The sequence below is a fragment of the Hypanus sabinus genome, chromosome 1, assembly GCF_030144855.1.
Source record: "Hypanus sabinus isolate sHypSab1 chromosome 1, sHypSab1.hap1, whole genome shotgun sequence".
Classification (NCBI taxonomy): domain Eukaryota; kingdom Metazoa; phylum Chordata; class Chondrichthyes; order Myliobatiformes; family Dasyatidae; genus Hypanus; species Hypanus sabinus.
The window spans coordinates 146150019-146169238 of NC_082706.1; the positions used below are offsets into that span (position 1 = coordinate 146150019).

At 44.8% G+C, this 19220-nt stretch overlaps 2 protein-coding genes across 3 annotated transcripts in view; one reads left to right on the forward strand and one right to left on the reverse strand.

Annotated features, from left to right (window-relative positions):
- The window catches only part of LOC132398709 (potassium voltage-gated channel subfamily H member 2-like), a 197862-nt gene that overhangs the window by 35794 nt on the left and 142848 nt on the right, over window positions 1-19220 (forward strand). The window lies entirely within an intron of this gene.
- Window positions 1-19220, reverse strand: part of LOC132405393 (dynein regulatory complex protein 11-like) — a 62749-nt gene that overhangs the window by 14972 nt on the left and 28557 nt on the right. The window contains exons 7-11 of the mRNA XM_059990189.1: window positions 8490-8695; window positions 6654-6738; window positions 5717-5800; window positions 1831-1894; window positions 877-983 (exon numbers count right to left, since the gene is read on the reverse strand). Coding sequence (XP_059846172.1) covers window positions 877-983; window positions 1831-1894; window positions 5717-5800; window positions 6654-6738; window positions 8490-8695 — 546 coding nt within the window. The remainder of the gene's footprint in view (window positions 1-876; window positions 984-1830; window positions 1895-5716; window positions 5801-6653; window positions 6739-8489; window positions 8696-19220) is intronic.

Below are 19220 nucleotides of genomic sequence, written 5' to 3' on the forward strand. Positions count from 1 at the left end.
ACTGTTGACCCAACACCTGACTGACCCCAACCTTTAACCCTTGACTCAATTCCAGACCCAACATCCATTATCACAGACCCTTCTGACCATTCAGTCCATGCCGACCATGGTGGCTACCCTTAACCTGTGGATCTGTCCTATTGCATCACTATCTCAAAACTACTTGAATTATGGTCAGTGAAGCCAAAGTGCTCCTTGACTGCCACCTCAGTTACTTGTCCTGTCTTGTTCCCACAGAAGAGGTCCTATGTTGATTCCCCCCTCCAGTAGGGTCCTCTATATGTTAACTCGGGGATCTTTTTGGACACATTCATAAATTCCACCCCGTTCAGGCCCTTGAAGCTCTGTGTGGCACAGTCAGCACCAGGGAAATTAAAGTATTTCTCTACTACAATGCAGTTATTCTTACTGCTATGAGCAACTTCTCTATATACCTGCTCCTCAAGTTTTCCCTGACTATTGCAGGGTGCTGGAGAGGGGTTTATAATACAGCCCACTAGAGCTTTGAAGTTCTATCTACATGGCCTTGCTGGAATGTCCCTCAAGAATGTCACCTCCAAGCACTGCTGTTATATCCTCCCTTCTGAAGAAGTCTGCTCCCCCTCCTCCCTGACTGGTACCTCTGTCATGTCTATAGCATCCGTATCTGGGAACATTGAACTGCCACAGCCCTTTCTCTCAGGCATGTTTCTGCTATGACTGGAACATCCCACTCCTCAGAGCCAATTCACACTGAGTTTGTCTGCTTTACCTGTTAAACCTTGAACACTGGAATAAATACATTTTTTTACTGAGTTCCTTTCTCTCCCTTCCTGCTGGTATCCTTTCTCCTATATGTTGGTGTGTCCCTGCTGGTGTGAGTCAGTGGGTCAATACCTGTTGACGGATCTCCGCCTCCACTTCTTTCCTCTTCACCTCCTTCTCCAGCTCCACATCGTGTTGCTGCTGCAAGTTGGAGGAGTCGTCCCGTCCCTTCCACACGGCTGGGGGGTAGAGGGAGTATCAGTGCTCATCTCCAACCCCTGTGCCCCCTCCTCCCCTCCCTAAACCCTGACCCCTGACCCCATCAACCTGATTCGACCACCTCCTCCTCTCCAACCCCTAACCCATTCCATCTGATCGTTGAACACACCTCACCTCCCTAACCCCTGACTCCAAACTCCCCCCCCCCCCCCCCCCACCGGTCCCCGACCCATCCATCCAACTCCTGTCTGGGAGAGATGAACTGGTCAGGGATTGTCACTGGCCTCTTCCCTCATGCCTCCCCCACTTGCTATCCCTCCCCTCACCCTGCCACCCAAGTCCTCTGATCCCCCTACCCACTGACCATTGCAGCAACACCCCTGATTCCTTACCAAACAACCTCACTCTGCTCCCCTGACCTCTCCCCATAGTGGGCACCACTGGATCTCACTCTTCTCCTGGGTGGGCATTTCAGTGGGAACCGGGGGAAGGGCCCTCCCCCTGAGAGGGTGGAGATCAGACAGGTTGTCCTCAGCCTGAGGGCACATTAGAAGGTAAAACTCAAAGGAGAGGGTAACTTCATCCAGAAAATGGTAGGTGTGTGGGATGAGCTGCCTGAAGGGGCGGAGAAGGGCTACAATGACAGTGTTAGACAGATGGACGGGTACATTCAGAGGGAAGATGATGAGGGATGTGGGCAAACATGGGCAATGGGACCAGTGTAGATACTCACCATGGTCAGCACAGGAGAGATGGGACAAAGGGGCTAATTCTGAATTCAAACGGCCCATCCCAGGTACACCCAGACCCACCTACCTGACCTAGGTACACCCACTCCTCTCTGCCCAGAGTCATTGTGCTGTGTACCTGTGTATGTTTTGTGTTCCTGGGCAATATTAGAGAGGAACTTGGAGATACCCTCTGGTTTGGGCTGAAATCACAAAGCACACAGAAGTTATTATCTACCATATGCACAATTCTATGTACTGTAAACACTATACACAACTCAGTACATGGCTCCTGTGTACTGTAAACATTGTACACAGTGCAGTGTGTACTGCAGTGTATGTAGTGTCTACAGTATACAATACCTTGCACTGTCAACACTGCACACAACACAGTGCACGGACCTGTGTTTGGTAAACTCAGCACACAGTGCAGTGCACAGGTGTATTATTATAAGCATAACCCACAGTGCAACACTTGGACCGGTGTACTGTACGAGAAAGACTTCACACAGCATGGTGCTGTTTCTAGTCTGATTATGTCCTTCCTATAAGAGGGTATCCATTTTTTCCACCACGTCTACCTGTGACACCACTTTCAATGAACTATGCACAGTACCCCTAGGTCCCTCTGTTCCATAATACAAGTCCTACACAGCTTTGACTTTCCAAGCTACATCACCTCACACTTACCTGTATTGAAACCCATTTGTCACTGCTGAACCCATTTCTCTATCTGATCAATGCCTGTAATCTATGGCAACCATCTGCACTGTCAACAACACCCCCTAATTTTGTGTCATCTGCAAACTAACTGATCAAGCCTTGTGCATTTGCATCCAAAACACATATAAATAATGAAAAACAAGGGTCCCAACACCAATCCCTCTGGCACATATCTAGTCACCAGGCTCCATTTCAAGAAACTGTCTTCAACCACCTTTCTCTGCTTCCTAACTAGAGTTAATTTTGAATTCATCCAACTAGCTCTCTCTGGATTCCATGAGATCTAACTTACCAGACCAACCAACCATATACCCTACTTTGTTGAAAGCCTTGGAAAGTCAAAATTGACACCATCCACTGCCTTACCTACATCTACCTTTTGGTTACATTGGACAACACAGATTTTGCTTCCTGAATACTATTGTGTGTACCTTGTGGAATTTGGGCTGCTGATCATGGAAATTATCATGAAATTTCCCCATCACAGACTATTATTTTGAAATCACCTATATTTGTTGTTTCAATTCATAATTCCAGACAGAATAACTTACGCAGGCCTCTCAACAGTAGCTGGGATGTGTACCACAGATTACAACAGGAAATAGAAAAGGTGTGTTAAAGGGCAATGTTATGATATTCATGGAAGATTTTAACATGCAGATTGATGTTAAAACCTCCCTTGACTATCATATCAGGTTGGTAATGGATCTCAAGAGAGAGAGTTTGTTGAATGCCTATGAGATAGCTTTTTAGAGCAATTTATCGATGTGCCTGCTAGGGGATCAGCTATACTGGATTGGGTGTTATGTAATGAACTGGAGGCGATTAAGGAGCTTAAGGTAAAAGAGCCTTTAGGAGCCAGTGATCACAATATGATTGAGTTGAATTTGAAATTTGATAGGGTGAAAGTAAATTCTGACATAGCAGTATTTCAGTGGAGTAGAGGAAATTACAGTGGTATGAGAGAGGAGTTGGCCAAAGTAAATTGGAAGGAGCTTCTGGCAGGGATGACAGCAGAACAGCAATGGCGAGACTTACTGGGAAAATGAGAAATGTGAAGGATAGATGTATTCCAAAAGTGAAGAAATACTCAAATGGCAAAATAGTACAACCATGGCTGACAAGGGAAGTCAAAGCTAATGTAAAAACAAAAGAGAGGGCTTACAACAAAGCACAAATTAGTGAGAAGATAGAGGTTTGGGAAACTTTTAAAAGTGTACAGAGCAGTGGAAAGAATCGTTAGAAGGGAAAAGATGAAATATGAAATCAAACTAGCAAACAGTATCAAAGTGGATAGTTAGCTTTTTCAAGTGTGTGTAAAAAAAAAAGAGAGAGCTAAGGGTGGATATAGGATAACTAGAAAATGAGGCCCAAAAAATAATAATGGGGATCAAGGAGATAGACACTGTGGAAGACACTGACAGTGTGCCAGATGTTGTAGTATGTGAAGGGAGAGAAGTGAGTGCAGTTACTTTACAAGAAACAAGATGCTCAAAAAGCTGAAAACTGTGGGGACATAAGTCACCTGGACCAGATGAACTGTACCCCAGGGTTCTGAAAGAGATAGCGTTAGAGATTGTGGAGGCATTAGCAAAGATCTTTCAAAAATCATTGGACTCTGGCAAATGTCAGTCCACTCTTTAAGAAAGGATGAAGCCAACAGAAAGGAAATTATAGACCTGTTAACCTGACCTCAGTGGAGTCAGTTGTTAAGGATGAGGTTATGAACTACTTGGTGACACAGGACAAGACAGGGCAAACATAGAAAACCTACAGCACAATACAGGCCCTTTGGCTCACAAAGCTGTGCCAAACATGTCCTTACCTTAGAAATTACCTAGGGCTACCCATAGCCCTCTATCCAGGAGTCTCTTAAAAGACCCTATCATATCTGTCTCCACCACCATCATCAGCAGTCCATTCTCACCACTCACCATTCTCTGTGTAAAAAACTTACCCCTAACATCTCCTCTGTACCTACTTCCAAACACCTTAAAACTGTGCCCTCTCATGCTAGCCATTTCAGCTCTGGGAAAAAGCCTCCGACTATCCACATGATCAATGCCTCTCATCATCTTGTACACCTCTATCAGGTCACCTCTCATCTTCCATCACTCCAAGAAGAAAAGGCCGAATTCATTCAACCTATTCTCATAAGGCATGCTCCCCAATCCAGGCAACATCCTTGTAAATCTCTTCTGCACCCTTTCTATGGTTTCCACATTCTTCCTGTAGTGAGGTGACCAGAACTGAGCACAGTACTTCAAGTGGGGTCTGTCCAGGGTCGAATAAAGCTGTAATGTTACCTCTTGGCTCCTAAACTTAATCCCATGATTGATGAAGGCCAATACACTGTATGTCTTCTTAACCACAGAGTCAACCTGCTCAGCAGCTTTGAGTGTCCTATGGACTTGGACCAGAAGATCCTTCTGATCCTTCACACTGCCAAGAGTCTTACCATTAATACTATATTCTGCCATTATATTTGACCTACCAAAATGAACCACTTCACACTTATCTGGGTTGAACTCCATCTGCAGTATAAGAGCAAGGATGTAATATTGAGGCTTTATAAGGTATTGGTGAGACTTCACTTGGAATTTGTGAGTGGTTTGGGGCTCCTTATCTTAGAAAAGATGTGCTGACATTGGAGAGAGTTCAAAGGAGGTTAAAAAAAATGATTCCGAGATTGAAAGGCTTGTCATATGAAGAGTGTTTCATGGCTCTGAGCCTCTACTCATTGGAATTCAAAACAATGAGGGGTGACCTCATTGAAACCCATTGAATGTTGAAAGGCCTCAATAGAGTGGATGTGGAGAGGATTTTTTTTATGGAGCCTAAGACCAGAGGACATAGCATCAAAATAGAGGGGCATCCTTTTGAACAGAGGTGAGGAGGAATTTCTTGAGCCAGAACGTGGAGAATCTGTGGAAATTGTTTCCACAGGCAGCTGTAGAGACCAAGTCATTGGATATATTTAAGGCAGAGGTTGATAGATTCTTGATTGGTCAAGGCATGAAGGGATACAGTGAGAAGGCAGGAGATTGGGGCTGAGAGGAAAATTGGATCAGCCATGATGAAATGGTGGGGCAGACTCAATGGGCCAATTGGTTTAATTCTGCTCCTATATCTTATGGTCTCAAATCAGAATCAGGGTTATTAACACTAACGTGTCATGAAACTTGTTATTTAGTGTCAGCAGTTCAATGTAGTTGTATGCCCTGCATACAGGCCATGACACAGTCCTGTACACTGTGTGCTGAGTGGAGGATACAGCATTCAACATATGAACACAGCCTCACCTCTGCACTCTTCTTCTCCTGAGGCACTGTCTCCTTCTTGGAACGTTCCTTTTCCTCAGCTTCTGCTGCCATTTCAGCCAATAACTGCAACAGTAATTCCAGATGTTAGCAGAGTCAACATACATCTGTCTCCCTATTCCTCTCACAGCCCCAGTAACTCAGACTGAATCTGACCCGAAACCCAACCCTGATCCCAGCCCCAGTCCCAATCCCAGGCGCAAACCTAAACCGTAACTTCTACAACTGCTGCACGCACACAGACAAACACACGCACACCCCAGTAATGTCAGGACAATGAGTAGAGAAGTTGGAACTTGCTGTTGCAGTTGCATAAGTCATTGGTGAGGCTGTATTTGAAGCACTGTTTTAATCATACAGTCATAGGCAAAAAGTGGTTAAACTGGAAAGAGCACCGAGAAGATTTATGAGGACGTTGACTGGACGAGAGGGTCTGTGCTCTAGAGGGAGATTGGCCAGGCTATGTCTTCATTCCCTGGAACGTAGGAGAATGAGGGGCAAACTTATTGTCATTATGAGGGGCATAGGAAAAGGTGGATAGTAATGATCTTTTCCTCAGGGTAGGGAAGTCTAAAACTTGGGCCATTGATTTTAGGTAAAAGGAGGCAGATTTAAATGGGATCTGAGGGGCTCCTTTTCACACAGAGGGTGGTGAGTATATGGGATGAACAGTCAGCGGAAGTGGTTGAGGCAGGTACAATATATCGCTTAGGAAGCTCTTGGATGGGTACATGGAGGGACAAGGCTTGAACGGATATGACCCTAGCACAGGAAATTGGGATTAGCTCGGTGGGTATTTTGGTTGGGGCGGAATGTGTTCTCTTCACATTGACTCTATGGTTCTAATGCAATCACACATTGACCACCCACCCCCACCCCCCACACTCCCCCTGATGCCCATTCCTGGCTCAGACAGGACCTGCTCTGGTGTGTTCTCGGTGAAGATGATCTCTGAGCCACCTTGTTCCACACTGGGAAAATCAGGGAATTTGCCGGTGGAATTACTGTGGGAAAAACAGAGAGCAGTGTGAGGGGCTGGAAGGAGAGAGGTGTGGGAGGGGGGAGGGTGAGGGAGGGGATGATGGGGAGGGGCAGAAGATTAAACCCACCCACTCCCACCTAACCCAACCACTGCCCCAGGGGGTGAAGTGGAATGGTGAGCCCTAGGGTGGGAGTGGAACTCTACTTCCCCTCTCCCCAAATCCATCTTTTTTTTAACAAACAACAAAAAAAAGCACATCCACAAAAACCATGACCATAACAAAATCAAATTAAATATTGAGCATCAAAAGGGAGAATAATATAAAGGCAAAAGTAAACATGTGCACCACACCAAAAAAACTTCAGTCCTCACCCCATAAGAAAGTCCAACACAAGGCCCCATATCCTTTCAAAGATGTCCCCTCTGTCCTCATTACATAGTCTCAGTCTCTCCAAATGTAAAGTATTTGCCAGTTCTCTAAGCCACAGATCGTACATAGGCACAGAGTCCATTTTCCACATTTGCAGGATTAACTACTTAGCAATCACCATTCCAAACAATACAGCCATTTTTTCATACTTATTAGCTGATGAAAGAGAGCTTGTTGCTCCAAGGATGGCTATGAGCGGGTCTGGTTTCCACTGCTTCCCATAAGCCTCAGAGAAACAGTGAAAAATACTTTTCCAGTATGCATAAAGCTTACAACATGACCAGAATGAATGTGACAAGTTACATTTGTGCAGTTACAAGCAGTTTACAATATCCCTGCCTCTAGTTCTTTTTAGATATTTACAAATTTGAGATTATGTTAGGAAATATATACCTAATTTCGAAATTTTCGACAAACATGAGTCCCTGTCGGCAATAAATAAATTTGATCCAGTTACTCGTAGGGCCTTATCCTATTTTTATCAGATCCTACATAATGGAGCTCAGGTGAATACTGCAGATCTTAAATAGGTATGGATGGATGAATTGGGTATAGAACTGACAGAAGTCGGGGATGAGTGTTTAAAGAGTATACATGATTGTTCGGTCAACATCAGACACAGACTTAAACAGTTTAAAACAACACATAGACTCCATTATTCCAAAGAAAAGTTGCACAGCTTCTATCCTGGTGTTTCACCAGTTTGTAATAGATGTAAACCCAAATCCATCTTAATGAAGTTGATCTGCTGCTGGCACCCACACCTGCATTGTGACCAGACCTCAGCAAACCATCGCCCCTCCCTCCATGCCCTCCCCCATCTCCTTCCTCCCTCCAACCCCTGGTCCTTTACCCATCCCCTTCTTCCCTCCCTCAGGGCCCTCACTCATCTCCTTCCTCCCTCCAACCCCAGACCCCTCACCCATCCCTTTTCCCCCTCCAACCTCAGGTGCCTTACCCATGCCCTTCCAACCTACATTACCAGGCCCCTCATTATTCCCCTTTCTTCAACCCCAGGCCCCTCACCCATCCCTTTTCTCCTACTCCTATTAATCTGTCACACATTTTCTTCCCTTCTACACTTGGTCTCTCACCCATTTCCTTCTTCCCTCTTTCCACTCCTGGTCCCACACTCACCTCCTCCCCCTCCTTACCCCTTCCATGCAGGAATCCGCTCAGAGTTTCTCCTGACCAGTAGAAATGTCAGCCCCATCCTCCAAGGTGGAACTTCACCATCTCCACCCTCCCTCTTTGTCCCCCCCCTTATCCTATGACATGCTGCCTGGCTCTGGGGATTTCCCATGGTATGGAGGTGGAGTCCCGATGAAAGAGAATGGGCTCACTAGCACTCAATGAACCATTTGTGGATCTGGTCCCTGAGGGTCTCCTTCACGTTGGGACCCTCCGTGTCTATCACCAGCTGCTTGATGCGGTCTTGGTCTCTGACGAACTCTACCCAGTGCCGCTGCTGTAACTCATGCATCCTTTCTGCAGCCTCCTCCGCTGCAACCGAGGCAGCTCCCGGCTTCTCTGTGTCCACAGTGGGGACCTGTGAACACACACATGGCTTAAAACAGGTCCTCACCTTCCAGCCTCAGCCCCTTGCTGCATGAGACCCCTCCATCCGGGGACCTGCAGCCACACACAAGAAGTAAAACAGGCCCTTGCCTCCCACTTCCACCCCACACCCCTGACTCTGCCCCAGCAGATCCCAGCATGTGGATGGGTGGGAGAACTGGAGGCATTCTGAGAACAGGAGGGGGGTACATCAGAGATCCCACACTGTATCCACTTCAATTCCTTCTGTCACTCTGTCTGTACAGGGCAGTGGGGAGAGGATTGAGGATGGTTCTGGGGGTGGGGGTAATGTGTGAAGCTCAGTGTGACATTCCTGAGGGGGAGAATGGGAAACATGGATGAGGCAGATTTACAGTGTCCTCTCATCTGGGGGGAGGAATGACAGATATGACCTGCAGATCTCAAGATTCTTCCCCCCACCCCACACTGACACTGTCTGACCCTCTGAGCTCCAGCAGGTGGCGCCTCTGGGTCTCCCCTGGGGGTAGGTTCTCTTTCTTCCTCTCTGAGGGTAGTCCCTCTGGAATTCTGTGGGGATCCATGGATGCCAATGGACTAGTGGGGGGAGGGAGGTGTGGAGCAGAGAAGGAATGGAACTGAAACTGAAGACAGAGCAACCATCATCTCCTCAGCACACAGTAGTGAGAGGGGGTGAGCAACGCCTTCCTGTTGTCTTTTCACTCTCTCCAAACCAGGGGTCACCCTCTTCTCCACCCCTCTCCAGGAGTGAACTCTCTCCCAGGGTCACCCCGTTCCTCCTCTCCCTCCCAGGAGTTACCCTTCTCTTCCTACCAAGTGTCACCCTTGCCAACCTTCCCGAAAATGATTCTCTTCCCTCTCAACGGTCAGTCCCATCCTTGCCAGCAGTGATAACCCCCTCTCTCCTTCCCTCCCACCTCTCCAGGACTGACCCTTTCCTCCCTCCCAGGGGTGACTATCCCACTATCTCTTCCCTCCATCCAGGGGTCATTCCTTCCGTCCATCCCTCTCAGGAGGGACCACCCCTCTCTCCCAGGCATCATCCCATCCTGCTACCTTGGTATCCTGTGTGTCGAGGTTGGAAGGGAGGATAGGCAGTGGGAGGTGCATAACTGCAATCAGTTGGTTGGGCTGGAGTTTGTCTATTTTAATACAAGAAGTATCAGGAACAAGGGCGATGAACTTAGAGTACGGATCAGTACATGGAACTATGATGCTGTGACCATTACAGAGTCTTGGCTGTTACAAGGACAGTAATGGCTGCAGGATGTTCTGGGGTTTAGATATTTCAAAAGAGACAAGGAAAGAGGTGAAAGAGGTTGGGAAGTGGCATTGCTTATCAGGTGTAGAAAGAGAAGATGTCCTGGAGGGATTTTCTTCTGAGTCAGTGTGGGTGGAAGTCAGTAAAAGGAAGGGAGCAATCACTCTACTGCCAGCATTCATCGATAAAGCCACATTTTTAAAATATACAGAAATAACAGAGTTATTGCCATGTGTGACTTCAGCTTCCCTGATACTGATTGCCCCCTCCTTAGTACAAAAAATGGCACAGAATGTGTTAGGTGTGTCCAGGAAGAGTTCATGACATAACATGCAGACAGGCTGATTGGAGGAGAGGCTATACTGGATCTAGTACCAGGCAATGAACCTGGTCAGATGTCAGATCTCTCAGTGTGTCAGCATTTTGGAAACAGTGACCACAAATCCTGACCTTTATCATACCCTTGAACACAGATAGGAGCTGATGGCATGAGAAAGTATTTAATTGGGGGAGGGTATAAAAGAGTTATCATTCATGCTCTAGCAGGTTGGACTTAGTTCAACTTTAAACTAAGTTGGCAAGGGTTTGGGAGCTGGAGGGGCAGCTGGAGGGCTGAGGAGGGGCAGCTGATAAAGTCAATGCAGTGTGTAGTGAGACTGTGAGGAAGGACAGGGCAAAATTGCAGTCAGTGGGATGAGTTGCAGTGTAACATGGCAACATCGAAAAGGGTGATGAATGTACGTGTTATACTTAAATACACAAAGTATACAAAATAAGATAGGGGATCATGTAGCACAGTTAAAGATTGACAGGTATGATTTGGGCATCACTGAGATGCAGCTGAAAGAAGATCATAGTTGAGAGCTTAATATCCAAGGATACACCTTGTATCAAAAGGCAGGTAGGTAGGCAGAGGGGGTGGTGTGGCTATGCTGGTAAAAAAAAATGAAATCCTGAGAATGAGCTGGCATTGGATCGTAAGGTGTAGAATCGTTGTGGGTAGAGTAAAGAAACTGCAAGGGTAAAAAGACCCTGATGGGTGCTATATACAGGTCCCCGAACAGCAGCCAGGATGTAGGATATAAATTTCAACAGGAAATAGAAAAGGCAGGTAATAAGGGCAATGTTATGATAATCATTGGGGATTTGAATATGCAAATATATTGGAAAAATCAGGTTGGTACTGGATCCCAAGAGAGAGAATTTGTAAAATACCTACGAGATGGCTTTTTAAAGCAGCTTGTGGTTGAGCCCATCAGGGGAAAGGCAATACTGGATTGGATTTGATTAGGGACCTTAAGGTAGGGGAACCCTTGGGAGACACTGATCATAATGATAGAATTCACCCATCAGTTTGACAGGGAGAAAATAAAGTCAGTTGTATCAGTATTAGTATGGAGTAACAGGAATTGCAGAGGTATGAGTGAGCAGCTGGCCAAGGCTGATTTGAAGGGGATATCAGCAGGGATGACAGCAGAACAACAAAGGCTGGAATTTCTGGGGGGCAATTCAGAAGGTGCAAGATACATCCCAAAGATGAAAAAGTATTCTAAAGAGAGAGTAAGGCAACAGTGGCTGACAAGGGAAGTCAATAACAGCATAAAAGCACAAGAGAGGACATATAATATAGCAAAAATTAGTGGGAAGTTAGAGGACTTTGGAGGTTTTTACAACAGAAGGCAACTTAAAAAAACCATAAGGAGAGAACAGATGAAATATGAAGGCAAGCCAGCCAATAATGTAAAAGAAAGTTTTTTTTAGAAAAGAGGCAAGAGTGGATTTGGAAAATGACGCTGGAAAGGTGCTAATGGGACCAAAGAAATAATGGACATACGTAATAAGTATTTTGCACCAGTTTTCACTGTGGAAGACACAAGTAGTATGCCAGAAATTCGAGAGTGTTAGTGGGGCAGAAGTGAGTGAAGTTGCTATTACTAAGAAGAAGGTGCTTGGAAACTGAAAGGTCTGAAGGTAGGTAAGTCACCTGGCCAAATGGAATACACCCCAGGGTTCTGAAAGAGGTAGCTGAATAGAACAGTGGAAGCATTAGTAATGATCTTTCAAGTATCGTTAAATTCTGGAATGGTTTCTGAGGACTGGAAAATTGCAAATATCACTCCACGATTTAAAAGGGGAGATGGAAGAAAGGAAATTATAGGCCAGTTAACCTGACTTCTGTGGTTAGGAAGATGTTGGAGTCCATTGTTAAGGGTAAGGTTTCAGGGTACTTGGAGGCATATGATAAAATAGGTCAAAGCCAGCATGGTCACCTTAAGGGGAGATCTTGCCTGATAAATCTGTTGGAATTCCTTGAGGAAATAACAGGCAGGATAGACAAGGGAGAATCAGCTGATGTTGAGTATTTGGATTTTCAGAAGGCCTGATGAACCTGTTGGAATTCTTTGAGGAGATTATGTGTAGGATAGATAAAGGTGATATAGTGGATGTTGTATATTTGGACTTTTAGAAGGCCTTTGACAAGGTGCCACACATGAGGTTGCTTAACAAGATAAAAGCCCATAATATTACAAGAAAGATACTTGCATAGATAGAAGATTAGCTGACATCAGCAGGCAAAAAATGGAAATAAAAGGGGCCTATTTTGGTTGCCTGCTGGTGATGTTGGGTTTTGCAGGGTTCAGTGTTGTGACCGTTTCTTTTCAAATCATACATCAACAATTTTGGTGTGGAATTAATGACTTTGTGGCCAAGTTTGCAGATGGTAGAGAAATACATGGAGGGGCAGGTAGTGTTGAAGATGCAGGGAGTCTGCAGAAGGACTTGGACAGATTATGAAAATGGGCGAAGAAGTGGCAGATGGAATATAGTGCAGGGAAGTGTATGGTCATGCAATTTGGTGGAAGGGAGAAAGGCATGGATTATTTTCTAAATGGGGATAAAATTCAAAAATCAGTGGTACAAAGGGACTTGGGAGACCCCGTGCAGGATTCCCTATGTGTTAACTTACAGGTTAAGTCGGTGATAAGGAAGGCAAATGCATTCATTTCGAGAGGACTAGAACATAAGAACAATGATGTGATGCCGAGGCTTTATAAGGCATTGGTCAGACTGCACTGGGAGTATTGTGAGCAGTTAGAACCATAGAACATTACAGCACAGAAACAGGCTTTTTGGCTCTTCTTGATTGTGCCGAACCATTTTTTGTGCCTAGTCCCACTGACCTGGACCATATTGCTCCATACACCTCTCATCCGTGTACCTATCCAAGGTGGGCCTCTTAATTAACAGATGTGCTAGCATTGGAGAGGGTCCAGAGGAGGTTCATGAGAATGATCACAGGAATGAAAGAGTTAATGTGTGAGGAGTGTTTGATAGCTCTGGGCTTGTACTGGCTGGGGTTAGAAGAATGGTGGGGGGGGGGGAGTTCATTGAAACCTATTGAATATTACAAGGAATAGTCAGTGGAAGTGGAGAGAATGTTTCTTATAGTCGGTTAGTCTATGACCAGAGAGCACAGCTTCACAATAGAGGGATGCCCATTTAGAACAGAGATGAGAAGGAATTTCTTCAGCCAGAGGGTGTTGAATTTATGGAATTTATTGCTACGGACTGCTGTGGAGGCCAAGTCATTGAGTATATTTAAAGCAGAAGTTGATACGTTCTTTGTTGATCAGGATGTCAAAGGTTTCAGGGAGAAGGCAGGAGAATGGAGCTGAGAGGGATAGTAAATCAGCCGTGATGGAATGGCAGAGAAGATTTGATTGGCCAAGTGGCCTAATTTTGCTCCTGTGTCTTAGGATCTTATGGTGAATTGGGAATGGGTGTACTCAAGAAAATTCACAACAGAAAAGTGGATGTTGTTTGGGGAGCATTTTACAGGGGTTCTGTATAGGTTTGATTCATTGATGCGGGGAAAGGATGGTGGGGTGAAGGAACCATGGTTGACAAGAGACGTGGAACATCTAGTCAAGAGGAAGAGCGATATGAGAAGGCCTTGGCATGTAGGATTAGGGAAAACCCCAAGGTGTTCTAGGCATACATGAAGAAAAGGTGGATGACTAGAATTAAGGTAGGACCAATCAGGGATAAAAGAGGAAATGTTCCTGGAATCGGAGGAGGTGGTAGTGGTGGAGGTGGGGTCCTTAATGAATACTTTGCTTCAGTATTCACCATTGAGAGGGACTTTCAAAAATGTGGTCAGCTTAGAACACACTGATATACTGGAACATGTCGACGTTAAGAAAGGATATGCTGGAAATTCTGAAAAATATTTACGATATATAGATATATAAGATAGATAAGAAGTGAGTCAAGAGGTTGCTACACCCTTGATGATGATCTTCGTGTCTGCACTGTCCACAGAAGTAGTGGCAGAAGATAAGAGGGTGACAAATGTTATTCCTTTGTTCAATAAGGATATTGTAATAGTGATAGCCCTAGGAATTATAGGCCAGTGAGTCTTACATCAGTGGTGGCAAACAAGTAAGTCAGTCAGAGATACAGCACAGTATCAGGCCCTTCTGGCTCAGTGAGCCTGCACTACCCATTACAGACAACAGTGGAACTGAACCCAGATTTCTGGCACTGAGATAACCATATAACCATATAACAATTACAGCATGGAAACAGGCTATCTCGGCCCTTCTAGTCCGTGCCGAACGCTTACTGTCACCTAGTCCCACTGGCCCGCACTCAGCCCAAAACCCTCCATTCCTTTCCTATCCATATACCTATCCAATTTTACTTTAAATGACAATAGTGAACCTGCCTCTACCACTTCAACTGGAAGCTCATTCCACACAGCTACCACTCTCTGAGTAAAGAAATTCCCCCTCATGTTACCCTTAAACTTTTGCCCCCTAGGTCTCAACTCATGTCCTCTTGTTTGAATCCCTACTCTCAATGGAAAAAGCCTATCCACGTCAACTCTATCTATCCCCCTCATAATTTAAAATACCTCTATCAAGTCCCCCCTCAACCTTCTACGCTCCAAAGAATAAAGACCTAACTTGTTCAATCTTTCCATGTAACTTAGGTGCTAAACCCAGGTAACTTTCTAGTAAAACTTCTCTGTACGCTCTCTATTTTGTTGACATCTTTCCTATAATTTGGTGACCAGACCATATTTAGTATTATTAAGGATCCCACCCATCCATCCAGCATCCTCTTTGACTTCCTACCATCAGGCTGTGATACATAAAAACAAGAAGAGTCAGGATGAGAAACAGTTTCTTCCCCCAGGCCATTGGGCTTCTGACCTCCTGGCCACATTGTATTTGAAGTTTCACTGGTTAATCTGTTCTGTACCTTACAAGATTTGATATTAATATACTTTAGTTTGTTATTTATGTGTGAGTCATCTGTAGATTTTCTCCTTACCTGCATAAGGTATTGTGTGTGATGTGTTTTACATCTAGTTCGAAGAAACATTGTCTTGTTTCTATTTACATTATATATGTTATACACATATATACAAATGTTTGTAGTTAAATGACAATAAACTTGACTTGACTTGTGATGTGTGAAGGAACCTCCAGTGCAATCACATCCTTCCTACAGTGTGGTGACCAAAACTGTGTACAATATTCCAGATGTGGCCCGAATGATATTTTATAAAGTTGTACTTTAAGTTCTCTGCTCTTGCCCCAGCTAATGAAGGCAAGTTTCCTGTTTCCTTTTCTTCACAATCACTGCCATCTTCAGGGATCCTTGGACATGTAGACCAAGGTCTCCCTGTTCCTCAGTGTTCTCTCAGGCCCTACCATTCATGGTCTTTGTTCTACCCTCAAATAGTCCTCCAAAAGAGTATCAGCATTAATTCCATCTGCCCACTTTATCAATGGATCTGAACCAGGATAATCACATCTACACCTGGTGCACCGAGCAGTGGCTCCTCAGAGAATGTATTAAGGAACTGGAGCTGCAGCTTGATGAGCTTCAGCTCATACAGGAGAATGAAGAAGTGATAGTTTGGAGCTACAGGGAGGTAGTCACCCCTAGGTTGCAGGAGGCAGGTTAATGGGCTGACTCAGGAGAAGGAAGGGAAATGGGCAGTCAGTGTAGCGCATCACTGTGGCCAATTCCCTCAATAAAAAGTAATCCACTTTGGATACTGTTCAGGGGGATAACCTACCAGGGCGAGCCACAGTGACTGGGTCTCTGGCACTGAGTCTGGTGCTGTGGATCAGGAGGGAAGAGAGGTGAAGAGGAATGTAGTGAGTGCCATTGCCATTACAAAGGAAAAAGTGCGAGGCAAACTGAAAGGTCTTAAGGTGGTTAAGTCACCAGGACCAGATGGACTACATCCGAGAGTCCTGAAAGAGGTGGCTGAAAAGATACTGGATGCTTTGGTCATGATCTTTTAAGAATCATTTGATTCTGGCATGGCCCCAGAGGACTAGAAAGTTGCAAATGTCACTCTACTTTTAAGAAGGGAAGACAAAAGAGAGGAAATTATAGGTCAGCTAGCCTGACCTCAGTTGTTGGAGTCATTATTAAGGACGAGGTTTTGGGGTACTTGGAGACTAATGGTAAAATAAGTCAAAGTCAGCATGGTTTCTGTAAAGGGAAATCTCGCCCGACAAATCTGTTAGAATCCTTCAAGGAAGTAACAAGCAGGGTGGACAAAGGAGGGGCAGTGGATATTATTTACTTAGATTTTCAGAAGGCATTTAATAAGGTGCCTCACATAGAGCTGCTTAACAAGATAAAATCCAATGGTGTTATAGGAAAGATACTGGCATGTAGAAAAAGATGAATGGCTGACAGGCAGGAGGCAGTGAGTGGGAATAAAGAGGGCCTTCTCTGGTTGGTTGGCAATGACTAGTGGTATTCCTCAGGGGCCATTACTTTTGACATTGTTTGTCAATGATTTAGATAGTGGAATTGATGGCTTTGTGGCAAAGTTAGCAGATGATATGAAGATAGGTAGAGGGGTAGGTAGTGCTGAGGAAGCAATGCAATTGCAGCAGGACTTAGACAAATTGAAGGAATGGGCAAAAAAGTGGCAGATGGAATAAAATGTTGGGAAATGTATGATAATGCATTTTGGTAAAAGGAACAAAAGTGCAGACTATTATCTAAATGGGAAGAAAATTCAAACATCAGAAGTGCAAAAGGACTTGGGAGTCCTCGTGCAAGACTCCCAAAAGGTTAATTCATAGGTTGAGTCTGTAATAAGGAAGACAAGTGGAATATTGCCATTTATTTCAAGGGAAATAGAATATAAAAACAAAGTACTAATGCTGAAGACGTTAGTCAGGTCGCACTTGGAGCATTATCACCAGTTTTAAACCATAAGACCATAAGATAAAAGAGCAGAATTAGCTCTAGCACCTTGGGAGCTGAATGTCCAAGGTTACACATTATGTTGGAGGGATAGGAAGGTAGGCAGAGGGGGTGGCGTGGCTCTTCTGGTAAGGAATGGCAACAAATCAGTGGAAAGATGTGACATAGGATCAGAAGATGTTGAACCCTTGTGGGTTGAGTTAAGAAACTGCAAGGGTAAAAGGACCCTGATGGCAGTTATATACAGGCCTCCCAACAGTAGCTGGGAGGTGTACCACAGATTACAACAGAAAATAGAGATGTTTAAATCTCCCATGACTGTCATATCAGGTTGGTAATGGATCTCAAGAGAGAGAGTTTGTTGAATGCCTATCAGATAGCTTTTTAGAGCAGTTTGTCGTTGAGCCTTCTTGGGGATCAGCTATACTGGATTGGGTGCTATGCAATGAACCAGAGGTGATTAGGGAGCTTAAGGTAAAAGAGTCCTTAGGAGGCAGTGATCACAATATGATTGAGTTCAACTCAAAATTTGATAGGGAGAAAGTAAAGTCTGATGTAGCAGTATTTCAGCAGAGTAGAGGAAATTACAGTGATACGTGAGCGGAATTGGCCAAAGTAAACTGGAAGGAGCTGCCACCAGGGATGTCAACAGATCAGCAATGGCATGACTTTCTAAGAAGAATGAGGAATGTGTAGGACAGATGTATTCCAAAAATGAAGAAATACTCAAATGGCAAAATAGTACAACCATGGCTGACAAGGGAAGTCAAAGCTATTGTAAAAACAAAAGAGAGGGCATAAAACAAGGCAAAAATATTGAGAAGATGGAGGATTGGGAAGCTTTTAAAAACCTTTGAGAGCAACTCAAAGAATCATTAGAAAGGATAAGATGAAATATGGAAGCAAGCTAGCAAACAATATCAAAGTGGATAGTAAAAACTTTTTCAAGTATGTAAAAAACAAAAGAGTGATGAGGGTGGATATAGGACTGCTAGAATATGAGGCCAGAGAAATAATAACGGGGGACAAGGAGATGTCCAGTCATCTTCCTGTCCTTCCTGACAGTCTGACTACCCGCTATCTTTGCTTTTTTACCATCTGTCCTATCCTGAGTCCCGTCACTCTGGTTCCCACACCTCTTGCCAAAGTAGCTTAAACCCTTTCCAACAGCTCTAACATACCTGCCCATGAGAATACTGGTCCCCCTCAGCCTCATGTTTATCTGCCAAATCATTCTGTTTCTACCCTCATTGATGTGTGGCACAAGCAGCAATCCAGAAATTACTATCCTGGAGGTCCTGCTTCTCAGCTTTCTACCTAGCTCTCTAAATTCTCTCTTCAGGAACTCATTGCTTTTCCTTCCTATGTCTTTGGTACCAATATGTACCAAGACATCTGGCTGCTCCCCCTCCCTCTCTTAAATGCTGTGGAAGTGACTCAATATGTCCCTGACCTGGTACCTAAGAGGCAACATACCATCCAGGGGTCTCGTTCATGTCCACAGAATCTCTTGTCTGTTCCTCTGACTATTGAGTCCCCTATCACTACCTCTCTCCTCTTCTCCCTCTTTACCTTCTGCACCATGGACCCATGTTCAGTGCCAGTATCCTGGTCTCCGTAGTATTCCCCTGCGTGGTCATCCCCCACAACAGTATCCAAAATGGCATACTTATTTTTGAGGGGAATGGCCTCATGGGTGCTTTTTGTTAACTGTTTATTCACATTTCCATTTCTCCTGACAGTCACCCAGCTACTCGCCTCCTGCAACTAGGGGTTTTGGGCCCTTATCTCAAAAAGAATGTATTGTCATTGGAGAGAGTCCAGACAAGGTTCATGGGGATGATTCCAGGAATGAAGCGGTTAATAAATGAGGTTATGTTGCCTCCCACCCAGGTGCCAGGGTCAGGGGTGTCTGGACTGGGTCTACGGTATTCACGAGGGGAGGGGTGATCAGCCAGAAGTCTTGGTACATATTGGCACCAATGACATAATTCAGAAAAAGTGAGAA